Source organism: Eumetopias jubatus, unplaced genomic scaffold (assembly GCF_037043125.1).
Source record: "Eumetopias jubatus isolate StellerSeaLion01/CBP00866 unplaced genomic scaffold, mEumJub1_p1.0 scaffold_7, whole genome shotgun sequence".
In the NCBI taxonomy this organism is placed as follows: domain Eukaryota; kingdom Metazoa; phylum Chordata; class Mammalia; order Carnivora; family Otariidae; genus Eumetopias; species Eumetopias jubatus.
In genome coordinates this window covers 111,797,339-111,811,693 of record NW_028274813.1, presented here as the reverse complement: position 1 = coordinate 111,811,693, position 14,355 = coordinate 111,797,339, and the positions used below count along the sequence as shown (strand labels likewise).

Sequence of the window (14,355 nt, the reverse complement as noted above, 5' to 3'; positions counted from 1 at the left end):
AACTGATGAATCACCAAATTCTACCCCTGAAACTAATAATAGAGTAATTATTAATAATATATAATATAAATTATATTAATAAAATTAATAAGTTACCTAAATTAAATTTAAATAAAAACTTTTAAAAGATTTTTATTTGTGAGAGAGAGAGAGAAAATGAGTGGCGAGGAGGGGCAGAGGGAGAAGGAGAAGCAGACTCCCTGACTGAGCAGGGAGCCCAATGTGGGGCTTGATCCCAGGACCCCGGGACCACAACCTGAGCTGAACACAGATGCCCAATGGACTAAGCCACCCAGGCGCCCCTAAATAAAAATAAAAATTTTTAATCATTTGTTTAATATCTGCCTCATGCTCCCTTAGCCCCAACCAAACAATAAGCTCCATGAAAGGATCCCTAGTATCTAACACATTGCTTGGCCTGTAGAAATTATTTTTTAAATGAGTAAAACCTCCACATTTCAGGGATGCTGGAACTGAGGTCTAAAAATAATTAGTGTATCTGGTGATTCCTCAACAGGTTAAAAACACAGGGGGTGCCTGGGCAGCTCAATCTGTTGAACTTCTGACTCGATTTCAGCTTGGGTCATGACCCTAGGGTTGTGGGATCAAACTCCACACTCAGCAGGAAGTCTGCTGGAGGTTTTTCTCTTGCCCTCCGCACTCCCGCCCACCCCTGTGCACTCACTAGAAGTGCCCTTTCTCTCTCTAAAATAAATAAATCTTTTTTTTTAAAGGTTAAACACAGAATTACCATATGACCCAGCAATTCTACTCCTAGGTACATTTATCCAAGGAAAGTAAAAAAACAGGTGTTCAAATAAAAAACTTGCACAGAGATGTTCAAATAAAAACACAAATTTTTTCACAAAAAATGGAAATAACCTAAATGTCCAAGAACTAATGAAGAAACAAAATATGGAATATCCATAGAATGGAATATTTATCCATAGAAAGGAATAAAGTACAGACACATGGTACAACATGGATGAATCTTGAAAACATTATATTAAGTGTAAGAAGCCAGGCAAAAAAGATCACATGCTGTATGTCATTTAAATGAAATGTCCAGAATAAGCAAATCCGTACAGACAGAAAACATGTGATTGTCAGGTTCTAGTGGAAGGAGGGAATGAGAAATGACTGTTTAATGAATATAATTCTTCTAGGGGTGATGACAATGTTCTGGAATTAGACAGTGGTGATGGTTGTACCACCTTATGAAAAACCACTAAACTGTATAGTTTTAAATAGTTAAAATGGTAAATATTATCTTACGTGAAATTTACATCAAAAAATAAAAAATAAGAATGAGACCCGAAGTCAGATGCCCTGACTTCCCATTTATTTCTATTACTCAATGCTTCTCTGATGTGACAAAAGCCAATGATTTCTTATAACTGATCTAGACTAGCTGGTGGGAGCAAAGGTTAGCCATAGGTACTAAACCAAGGTTATTAGGTCTCAGTTATTAGGTCAGTTTATCTTGTGATAGAGAAGAATAAGGAAGTGATCTCTTACCCTTGAGAATGAGTACTCTCAAGAAGACAAGTGTTATCCTGGCTATTGATAAACTACTTCTCTTGACAAAGACCTGTTGCCATCACTTATATCAAAAATAGTTATTACACCAACTCTCATAGTAGAAGGCAGCTCTTTATGAAGGTAAACGTAAGGACTTCTACTGATAGTCTACTATACATTATAAGCACAGTGTCAGATGCATTTAAATACCCTTGAGTTTTGGGATAATTCTGTTTTTACAAATGAGATAACTGGAGAGTTATGATTTGAAACCAGGTGACTTTAAACAAAAGGATTTTAGTATACCAAGTAGTAAACCACATCTTATGCTGATTTAGCACCCTGAGTAAATCAATAAGATTCTGTTTCAATTTAGGACTAATGATAAAATATTTTTCTGTAAAAAGGGTTTTTTTCCCCTGACAGACCAATTATAGACAAGTATAAATAAGGAAATAAAAACCACCCGCAACTGTATCACTCAGGAGAAATAACCACTTAACATTTTTATAACCTGGACCTTTTCCTCTTTTTGGGGGGTAAATGTAGGATATATAATTTTATTTTATTTAAAAAATATATTCATTTTCATTTATTTGAGAGAGAGTCCTAAGCAGACTCTGTGCTGACTGTAGAGCCTGATGCAGGGCTCAATTTCACCACCCGAGATCACGACCTGACCTGAAACCAAGAGTCAGATCTTAACCGACTGTGCTACCCAGGCACCCTGGATATATAATTTTAAATAGAGAATGTATTACATATAATTTATTTTTAAGATTTTATTTATTTGACAGAGACAAAGCGAGAGAGGCTCAAGCAGGAGGAGTGGGAGAGCGAGAAGCAGGCTTCCCACTGAGTAAGGAGCCCGATGCAGGGCTCAATCCCAGGAACCTGGGATCATGACCTGAGCTGAAGGCAGATGCTTAACAACTGAGCCACCCATGCGCCCCTGTACTACATATAATTTTATATCTTAGCTTCATCACTGAGATTATAGGCATTTTCCAATGCATTAAAATAATCCACAAATCTTTTTAAAGATTTTTTATTTTTTATTTGAGAGAGAGTACAAGCAGGGGGAGCAGCAGGCAGAGGGAGAGGGAGAAGCAGGCTCCCTGCTAGGGGGCTCAATCCCAGAACCCTGGGATCATGACCCGAGCCGAAGGCAGATGCTTAACCGTCTGAGCCACCCAGGCGCCCCCATAAATCTTTTTTTTTTAATTTTTGTTTTTTAAGATTTTATTTATTTGACAGAGAGAGACACAGCAAGGGAACACAAGCAAGGGGAGTGGGAGAGGGAGAAGCAGACCTCCCGCCGAGCAGGGAGCCCAATGCAGGGCTCGATCCCAGGACCCTGGGATCATGACCTGAGCCGAAGGCAGACACTTAACTGACTGAGCCACCCAGGCGCCCACACAAATCTTTTTTTTTTTTTAAATAAACTTGAAATAAGGTACCCCAACATCCACACTTTTTTTTTAAATATTTTATTTATTTATTTGACAGAGAGAGACACAGCGAGAGAGGGAACACAAGCAGGGGGAGTGGGAGAGGGAGAAGTAGGCTTCCCGCGGAGCAGGGAGCCCAACGTGGGGCTCGATCCCAGGACCCTGGGATCATGACCTAAGCCGAAGGCAGCCACTTAACCGACTGAGCCACCCAGGCGCCTCTCCAAACCTTTTCTTAACGGCTATGTTATATTCCATCTTCCTTGGACATTTGGGTTGTAGGGTTATGATAATGTAATCAACATCTTTATAATAAATCTGCTCAATTTCTGGTCATTAAAAATGGATATAACATTCGCTATCATCTCTGGCTCATCTCTTCCTCTTATACTCCATTCTCTGACTTTACCCTGAAAATAAATAAATTCAAAATCCAACCATTTCTTACCACCTCCTCTGTTACCATCCTGGATCAAATTGCCATCATCTCTCACCCCAGAATGCTCTAAGAGTCTCCCAACCTCCCCACTCCTACTTAGTCTCTTTCTAATGCCAGCAGTCAGAGCAACTCTCTATAACCATGTCACTCTTCTGCTCAGAATCCTCTCATGGCTCTACCTCAGAAAAAGCCAAAGATCTTATATAATGGCATATAAGGCCCTACACAATCAGCTTCATGCACCCCTCCCACACACTTCTCTGCCTCCCTTCAATATATTAAGTTTACATTTATAGTTCAAAAATATTTTCAAAACTTTAGATAATTATCATCAGCAACTTACTGTCTATATACTTGGTCTTGTGGACTACTGAATTTTGACAAATTTTTTCATTTTGCATTTCAAGGAGACTAGGAAATTATTTCAGTATGAACTTGAGCTCTGATCCCTTAAGCCATGTATTTTAAAAGACAGTATTCTATAGCTTTTGTACTAAATTTCCTACTTTAGAATACTAAAGTAGTACTCTTCTGTTTCACTGTGGAGAAATAATGGGAGGCATTCAATTTATTCCACTATGAGACACACAACTCTAATGTCACATGTTACCAAAGCATTCTCCATAAAGTCTCAGTGGACTACCTTAAAAAAAGATACAATCTTGGGGCACCTGGGTGGCTCAGTTGGTTAAGCGTCTGAACTCTTGATTTCAGCTCAGGTCATGATCTCAGAGTTGTAAGATGGAGCCCTGCTTCGGGCTCTGCACTGGGGATGGAACCTGCTTGGGATTCTCTCTTTTCCTCCCTCTCCCTTTGCCCCTCCTGCACCCCCCTTTTACCCCTACAACCTTGGAGTAAAAAAAGATTTGAGTAGCAATAATCATAAATGGGGAAAAATGATGAATTAGATGCCATTAAAATGAAAACTTTTGTTCATCAAAAATCATTGAGAGAGAGAAAAGGGAAGCTACACATAAGGGAATTTAGTTGTAATATATATCTAACAAAAGACTATCAGAATATTTAACGAATTCTTATAAAGCAACAAAGTAACAAAATTTTAAGTGATCTGAATGGGCACTTCATAAAAAAAGATATCCAAGAGGCTAATGGAAAGGTGTTTGACATCATTACCCACCAGGAAATTAAAAGTTAAAACCCTAAGGAGATATGCTTACATACCAACCAGAATGGATAAAATTTAAAAGACTAGTGATTATAAATATAGGTAAGGAGTAAAGCAGTCACACACAACTATTTTGGAAAACGACTTGGCAGTATCTATTGAAGCTAAAACCTCACTTCTGAGTATATACTCAAAAGAAGTCAGTGCATGTTCATCAAAAGACACATATAAAATATTTTTTTTAAGATTTTATTTATTTATTTATTAGAGAGTGAGCGAAAAAGAAACAGCATGAGAGGGGAGAGGGTCAGAGGGAGAAGCAGGCTCTCGCCGAGCAGGGAGGCCGATGCGGGGCTCAATCCCAGGACCCTGGGATCATGACCTGAGCCGAAGGCAGTCGCTTAACCAACTGAGCCACCCAGGCGCCCCACATATAAAATACTCTTTCTGGCTTTTTCATAGTAGTCAAAACCAAGCAAACAAACCAAAAAACTCCCAATGTCTTCTCTCAGGAGAATGAAATACATTAGTCATAATGAAAAAAAAAAACAAACCTAAAAACATAGATATATTTAATACATGTACATATCTCAAAGACATTAATTACGTTAACTGAAGCAGATACACACTCACAAGAAGAATACATGCTACATGATCCCATATAAATGAGGCTCAAGAACAGGCAAAACTAACTGATGGTGACAGAAATCATGACAGGGAACAAGGGTGAGATGGATCCCGTCTGGTAAGGCGCCTAAGGATGAACACTCTGGGTACTGGAAAAGTTCTTGATTTGGGTGGTTAGTAAAACAAAGTTTTATGTGCTTTACATACCTTAGTCACTATATTTAAAAACTTAATAAGAAAGTAAAATAAAAATCAACATACAGCAAACTGAGCCTATTGTACTGAAGAATGAGGATTTTCCAAAGATGAGATGCTTACAGTACTGAGATTAACACATATCAAAGTTTAGTCTGTCTCTTGCCTCGGATGGTACAAACCGTATGACTTCAGCTTCTTAACTGTATTTGTAACCTTTAAGATACTGTTAGAATAAAAACCATATGGTTAAGATGTTAGGAATATTCTTCTTGGAGCAGCACTGACTTAGAAGACTACATTTACTTCTTTCTGGATCCATTCAACTACTTGATGTAGTATTTCTGTAGTTATATTACAAAAGTACTGGTTTACAATTTTGTGAATAAACTTATTGACAAAACATCAAAGAATCTGTTCCAGAACAGAAAAAAAACAATTATAAAGTTGGCAACATAAAGTAATTATATATCTAATAGAAACTAGGAGGTGAAAGAGATAAAAGTGAATGACAACAAAGAGGCATCAATTTCTTCACCTTCCACAGTAAGGAGTTAAGATATACTGCTTACAGCTGATGGAACAGAAAATAACTATTAAATAGCATTTAAGTTATATTATGTAATTTAAAACAATTTATTTCTGCATATATGTAATATCCATTCTGTAAGGCATTTAGAAGAGAATTTAAAACCAAATGTAGTAACAATGGCTGTAAGAGTGCTACTTGCATTCTACTTTGAGAAGAGTCATTTCAGGGAATGAATGTAACATCTACTTTGTATTGAATGTAGAGAAGTGTTTAAAGTCATATGTAATAAAGATGGGTAAAAGAGTGCTTATAAAAAATCTAAAAATTAAATACATAAAAAATAGAACAATTTATTTTTCATATACCATTTTTTAAAAATCTTATGTATCATTAAAGCTCCAAGTAAAAGCATTTGGTTTAATTTTGCTAGAAGTGAGCAATGAGTTCCTGTCATCATCTGTTTTAAAACCTCCATATATGAAAATAAATCATAAAATTTTTTAGCAACATCTCCTAGGATGTTGAATTAGAACACCACAATTCCAGATGTGTTAGCACTACCAATGATTAGTCAAGATGAGACTAAATAATATTACTGGAAGGTATTTAAAGACTTAATAGATACAAGGTTACCTTTACCATCCCTAAGATTAATAGAGAAACTATACACAGAAAAGAAATTTAGGCCCTAAAACAACTATATTAAAAAAATAACTAAGTGCTAAGACAAATAAAAATAGATGAATATTTATTTGGTCTCAAGTGATAAATAATTTAGAGAAATGATTTTCATTAGTCCATGAAAACATCAAGGACAAATCTTAGGACAAAGAAAAATTCTCAAAGTATCCATTACCCTCCTGACTGTGGAGGTATAACATTGTGTAGGGGAGACCCACTTAGCCAAATAGCCTTGATGGTATAGCACAAATCCATCACTAATGTATACAATGATGATCTATGCTTATAAAAGAGAGAATAATATATTTCCAATTACTTATTCAAGGATACATGTGTATTACATACCCATTGCTAAGGAATAAAAAAAAGAATCTATGACATAACTTATCTTAGGCATTTATGATCACACATCTTGAATGGAAATAGGCATTTAGTGAACATAAATGGGGGTCTGGGGTCATACGGCTTATGGTCTAAGAAAGAATACAGACACGAAATAGGCAATTACAAAAATGTATAGTAAGGGAAATATGGGCAAAATAAGGAGCACAGAGGATATCTGCCCAAACCAAAATGCAAATCTAAACTAAGACCTGAAGAATGACTAAGAGGATGAGTAGGTTAACAGAACTGAAGAACAAAATAGGAAGAGAGTATTTGCAAATAAGTCAAAAGACCTTACAGAAAAAGTAAACAAAGTCAAACCAAACCAAATGCAAATAAAATGCACAGTACTTTCAAGAAGCCAAGTTTCACATGGCTAGAAAAGAGAATGTGAGAAAAGTTGAGATGAAGCTGCACAGGTAAGCAATACAGAATGGAAATGAAGAACTGAAAGGTGATGAAACAATTTAAGGGAATCACTCACGAACCAGTCACAGATTGCCAGCTAAGAGAATATGACAGCCTGGATCAGGTTAATGGCAGTAGGAACAGAGGGAAATGGATGGATTTAAGACTAATTAGGATGTGGAAATGACAGAATGTGGTGTAAGGATCATTCTGGGAGAAAAATGAATCAGGGATATCATCAGGCTTCTAATTTAGGCAAGTCTTTAACACTTAGTGGTTACCATCTCTCGATACTGAGCAGACAGAAGAATGAGTTTGGTGGTGGTGGTGGTAGGAGAACTGGACAAGGCAAAGCCTGAGGAATATACATATGAAGATGCCTGATAGGCAGTGGCATATGTGGGTTCCAAACTCAGAAGAGAGAGTTGACCTGGACATACAAATCTGGGTCCAATGTATGATTAAGAAGAGTGTATAAAGTGAGAAGAAACCTAGAACCCCAAAGAGCAATATTTTAGGAAGAGGCAGAAAAAGATGATTTGGCAAAGTCAACCGGAGTAGATCTGAAATAGGCCTAGGGAGGTGGCCTTGGGCGTTGGTATCTGGGTAAAGGGAGTTTTACTGGAAATGAATACATTAGGAAAATGAAAGGTAGTTCTCAAACTCAAGCATACATCAGAACAACACTAGGAGAGCTTGTTCAGATTGCCGGACACCATCCCCAGAGTTTCTGATTCAGTAAGTCTGGATCTGGGCCTGAGAATGTGCATTTTTAACAAGTTCCTAGGTAATGCTGATGCTGCTGGTTGAGTGATTACATTTTGAGAACCACAGGGGTTAGGGTAAAGAATATACATATGGACAGTGAAATCACACTGGATGACAGCAAACCTTGGGAGAAAGAGAGTGAGGTGTTAACACTATAATTAAGTGGGAGCGACCCAAGAAGTCAAGCGAATAAAAGCAGAAAAGACTACAGCATAGTTGGATAACATAAGACTCAAAGGTATACATGGATTTTAAACTGAAGGAGAGAAACTAAGGGCTTAAGACAATGACTCTGCCTCCTGACCATACGGTATATCAGGGAAAAAGCTAGCTTCAACTTGAGAAGGTTATAGGAGAATGTGTGTTCAGGAAAGGATCTGGTTTCAGGTTCAAGTCAAGTTCCAAATGAGTTGAATTCAAATTAAAACAAGAAACTATTTTTTAATCTATCAAATTTAAAAATTAAAAATGATAATACCGTGACTGTGAAGGAGTCCATTTCTTTCATACTAAGAAAAAAAACTGTTAAGCATATTTCAATTATTTATTTATAAGAAAGAAAATGGAAGATATATACCAACAGTATACAACGATATAAAGTAAAAATAAAAATTCCTCTTCCTAATCCTCAAGCCCTAGCTGATATCACCATTGAAATGCTCTTATAAGTATTCTCCAAATTTTCTGTGCAAGTGCCAGGCTATGTGCCAGGCTGCATATCTAAAGAGCACAAGAAACCCCAGAGGATACACACAAAGAGAACCACATCTAGATAAATCACAGTTGAACTATCTTAAGCTAAAGACACAGCAAATCTTAAAAAGTAGCAAACAGGGATCAATAAGATTAACTGCTGACTTTTCAGAAACAATGAAGGCAGTAGAATGACATATTCAAAGTGATATTAGTTCATGAAAGGCCAAAGAGCATATAAATTTGTAGAAATTGTCAAACTGCATTACAAAAAGGTTGCAACAGTTTATATTCTCTACTGTACTATATTCTCACATTACGTTTTACCAAACTGTTTAATCCTTACTAATCCAAAATGCAAACAAAAAACACAACTTTTTAAAATTGGAGTATCAAATTCTGATTTACATTTACATAATGTTTATTAGCATTCAAATTTTTCTTTTCTTTTTTTAAGATTTTACTTATTTGTGAGAGAGAGAGAGAGAGGCGGGCGCACGCACAAGCAGGGGGAGCAGCAGCAGGAGAAGCAGACTCCTTGCTGAGCAAGGAGCGGGACGCAGGGCTCGATCCCAGGACCCTGGGATCATAACCCGAGCCGAAGGCAGCTGCTTAGCCGACTGAGCCACCCAGGCGCTCTTCAAACTTCTTTCATCGTGAACTGCTTTCCATAGGATTATCTTCTTCTTGATTTGTAAGAGCCCTTATGATATTAGCCACATTCATTTTATGTGTTGAAAATATTTACTCCATTCCCCGCAAAAAAAATTTCATTCATTTTCATAAATTCATAGCCGCATCTCCCTATCCAAATGCCTCCCCAATCTAAACTATCCTCCACTATACCAAAGTTGTATTTTTTTTTTTAAGCTCATTTATTTTTAGTAATCTGTATACCCAACATGGGGCTTGACCCCATCAAGAGTCACATGCTCTTCTGACTAAGCCAGTCAGGTGTCCCTGACCCCCGCCAAATACAATGTATTTCTCAAAATATAAATCTTATTATAACAGTCTTAAACCTTCTATGATGAAACTCAAACTATCAAGGTCCTTTTATCCTCATCTCTAATAACCTGCTACACTCTACTCTAGCCACCACAGAATACTTAATAGAGAAAAGCTCATGAAATATTTTAAAAATATTGGTATTCTTTAAGCAGTGTTACCCTCCACTCCCTCAATCCAAATTTTTACCCCATTTATATTACTCCTTAGACTCTTCAGGTGGAGGGGCGCCTGGGTGGCTCAGTCGGTTAAGCATCTGCCTTCAGCTCAGGTCATGATCCTGGAGTCCCAGGATAGAGCCCGATGCATCGGGCTCCCCGATCAGTGGGGAGTCTGCTTCTCCCTCTGCCCCTCCCCTTGCTCCTTTTCTCTCTCTTGCTCATTCTCAACTAACTAAAATCTTAAAAAAAAAAAAAAAACAAACCTCTACAGGTGGAATAATTTGCTTCTTTCTAACTGTACTTTATACATGCCTCTATATATAAAATTTAAACTCTGCGTTTTAGTATTATGAACCCCTTGGGAGAAGGAAATATACCTTATGCTTCCAAGTAAGTGTTTGCATAATGGATAAAAGAATATAGTGACCTGTACTGATGAAATGTACTGATGAAACTGATGTATTGATGAAAGAACACAAGGAATCAAAGTATCAAGGGATAAGATATAGACAACTGGAAGGATGGTGGTACTTCAGGATGATACATAACTTATTTTTACTAGCTTAAAACAATAATGGAAAAAAGGTTCACTGAAAGATAGAACCAGTATTAACATAGAGCGAACAACAAGCAATAGTAAATATGTTTTAGTAAACCAAAGTAGGTTGAGGTTAATAAACTGGAATCAGTGAGCTATATAAACTGTATTGGTTAAGTCCATTTAAGGCTTTAGTAGGTAGCTTTGGAAATTTGCTCATTAAAGTCCATGGCTGTTTTTACTTTTATTACCTTCAAATCCCAGTGCTTAAACACAGACAAACCTTTCTGTAGAGGCAATTATCCAGTACTAACTACATAATTTGTTTGCAGATAGTTCAGGCCCTCAATCTGTTTATCTTCCTAGAGTGAAGTCAATTAGGTAGCCTGAAGCTATGAAACAGCACTGATTCAAGAATTAAACAACCCAGGATATCACCACAGGTTCAGGACTAAAATCTATGCTTGTTTCTTCAACTTTCTTTCTCCCTTCCTAAGAGAACCTTTCTCAAGAGCAGTTAGCCAACAACTTCCAGATGTAGTACCTTTGGGAGCAGTGTTCCAAATGAACATTCCCCCTGGGTACCTCCTAGTGAATGATGGAGCCTGGAAGGGAATTATGGCCCAGCCATTTCTGCTTCCTTAGTCTATAGGCAATCTATGGAGTGGAGTTCCCTCCAGGGCTGCCAGAGACTCACAGCTGCCCCATAGTCAGCGTCTCTTCCTACTGAATCCTTCTTCCTTGTCTCTTTTAACAGGTGTCATACCTGAATCAAAATGTGTCTACTCTTTTCTCTTTAGCCTGCACAGATGCTATCCCACAACATCTCCTTCCCTTTTAACTCCTATCTTGGCATCTGCTTCCCACAGGACCTCAACTGACATACCAACATATCCTATTCTCCAATTCCAAGGTTTACTAAAATCTAGCCATCATATATTGCCCAGTATTTTGCCATATGTTTACAAGAATAGTGTCTGGGCATTTAACTAATAAGGTAGAAATGAACTTTTGTACAACAAAGGAATGTAGATTAGAAAGTCTCTTCAAACTAAAAATTCCACCTCCTCTGAGGTTTGAGCAAAAATTAATTTGGTTTAACCAACTAACCAATATTCAACATGCATAATCTATCAAAAATACTTACATAACTGTGTTGTCATCCACTAAGATATCACAACCATGAGCAGGACACGAAATAGTCTGAAAAAGATTGAAATTTAAACTATGTCTTCATTCAACAAATATTTACTGAATGCTTACCATCGCCAGGCACTTCAGTAGGTTGAGAATACCTTAACATTTATAGGATCTTAAATTGTTCCCTTTCTATTAAAGGAAATGTATGTGCGTGTTTATCACCATAAGGTAACTAGAACTGCTGACCTGAATAATTGGTTTCTCAATATAAAACTTGAAAGGCACAAGCAAGACACCTGACAAAATTGTTCAAGTTTAGCCTATATACACATCCTAATGCTGCTGAGAAAACATTCCCTGAACTATATCTTTAACTGGACTGCCACATTGTAAACAGAAAAAAAGCCTTAATTATCTTTTAGTCTTAATACAGAAAAAAGTTCCCCATGCAATTCATAATTGACAATGCTTCACCTGTTTATATTTCTGCAAAGGTCGAAACACTGAAGGAAATTCAACAAACACTAAAAATCAAATTGGCATCTTTACCTGTCCCATGCCTTCCTCCATTATTTTGGTAGTTAAATATTCGCTCCAGCACTGCATACAAAACTTATGTCCACATTCAAGGCCAGTGAAATACTGCAACAAAAATAATACATGGACTTTTAAAAGACATTATCAGAAAAATCACTATACATAGTTACTCAGTAAGTCTCTATTAATTAGGTCACATTTCTCAAAGTGGCTAAAATGTCCAATTTGACAAGACTAGCTGGTCTCCTAAAATAAACTTCTTGGTGGTGAAACTTAGACATGCAAATACATTTAACATAAAATACCTAACTAATGAGAAATGCATCTACAGTAGATATTTGTAATTTTTAGGAAAGGCAGACAAGTTCGTATTAAATATAAGAATGTTATACACCAATAAGCATATGAAAAGATGCTAACAATCCTTACTTATCAGAGAAATGTAAATCAAAACCACAATGAGACAGGACTTCACACTCACTAGGACAGCTATATTCAAAAAGATAATAACAAGTGTTGGTAAGGATGTGGATAAATTAGAACCCTCATACACTGCTGGTGGGAATGTAAAATAGTACAGGTGCTTTGGAAAACACTGGCAGTTTCTCAAACAATTAAACATACTCATGATCCAGCAATTCCGGTCCTAGGTATATACCCAAAAGAAATGAAAACATAGCTCCACAGAAAAACTTGTATACAAATATTCACAGCACAATTATCCATAGTAGCCCCGAAGTGGACACAACCTAAATGTCCTTTGACTGAAGAATGGATAAACAAAATGTGGAATATCCATATAAAAGAATTCAGGCATAAAAAGGACTGAAGTATTGATATATACCATAATGCAGGTAAGCCTTGAAAACATTATGCTAAATGAAAGAAGCCAGCCACAATAGACCACATATTGTTTGATTTCCATGTATATGAAAAGTCCAGAGAATAGGCAAATTCATAGAGAAAGTCGATTAGTGGTTGCCTCAGATTGAGTGGCTTGCAGGGTAAGGGGTAGCAACTCTAAGAGGAGACGAGGTTTCTTTTTGGGGTTATGAAAATGTTCTAAAATTTACTGTGGTAATGACTGCACAACTCTGTGACTATACTAAAAACCCCTTTAAATTAAGTGAACTGTATTGTATGTGAATTATATCTCAAAGCTGTATTAAAAAATGTCACACACACACACAAAAAATGTCACACAAATATAGACTTCTGAGTTGCATAGAATATAGCTTACCTAGATAATCAATAAAATCTTATGGAAACCAAAAGATTTATTCAGATAGCTAAGAATAATAATAGTAACATTTGTTCTAATCTTGTATTACTGACATGATTTGAAATACTACTAATTTGATGGAAAGTTAAATGAAGTATATTATATCCTATAATATACAAATAACGGTCACCAGTTTCAACTAAGAATATTTTACAATATTTACTCTAAAATATTTTTAAATGAATAGGTAATACAGGTTCATGGTTAAAAACAATTATTTAATAGTATGAGTTTATGTTGAAAAATAAGTTCCATTTTTTAAATTTATTTTTTTTTTAAAGATTTTATTTGACAGAGAGAGCGAGAGAGCACAAGCAGTGGGAACGGCAGAGGGAGAGGGAGAAGCAGGTTCCCCACGGACCAGGGAGCCCGATGGAGGGCTCGATCCCAGAACCCTGGGATTGTGACCTGAGCCAAAGGCAGACACTCAACCAACTGAGCCACCCAGGTGCCCCTGAAAAATAAGTCTCCCTTATGCCCAACCTTGTCCTCTACTTCAGGAAAGTAATCGCTATTTCAATATCTTACATATTCTGCCAGACATGTTCTAACGTACACAGGTACACACAGCAAGAGTAGGACACACTCTCATCTTGGTTAATTATTATTTAATAGATTTCTCACGTGGTTCTACATTAGTACACATGGGTTCACCCCCTTACACAGTCTGTGTGAAGGTACCATAATTTATTTAAACAATCCACCATTAATGGACATTTAGACTATTTTTTTTTTCTTCCACCATGCTACTGCACTGGCTATATATACATCATTGTGATCATGCAAATGCATCTTGGGACTAACTTGTACAAGTGACATTATAATATATTTACATTTTAATAGATTATTAAATACATTTTACTT

The 14,355-nt window shown here is 36.7% G+C and overlaps 1 protein-coding gene across 1 annotated transcript in view; it reads right to left on the bottom strand.

The window, feature by feature from the left end:
- Positions 1-14,355, bottom strand: part of ARIH1 (ariadne RBR E3 ubiquitin protein ligase 1) — a 118,494-nt gene that overhangs the window by 27,213 nt on the left and 76,926 nt on the right. Inside the window, exons 4-5 of the mRNA XM_028099920.2 lie at positions 12,222-12,314; positions 11,680-11,735 (exon numbers count right to left, since the gene is read on the bottom strand). Coding sequence (XP_027955721.1) covers positions 11,680-11,735; positions 12,222-12,314 — 149 coding nt within the window. The remainder of the gene's footprint in view (positions 1-11,679; positions 11,736-12,221; positions 12,315-14,355) is intronic.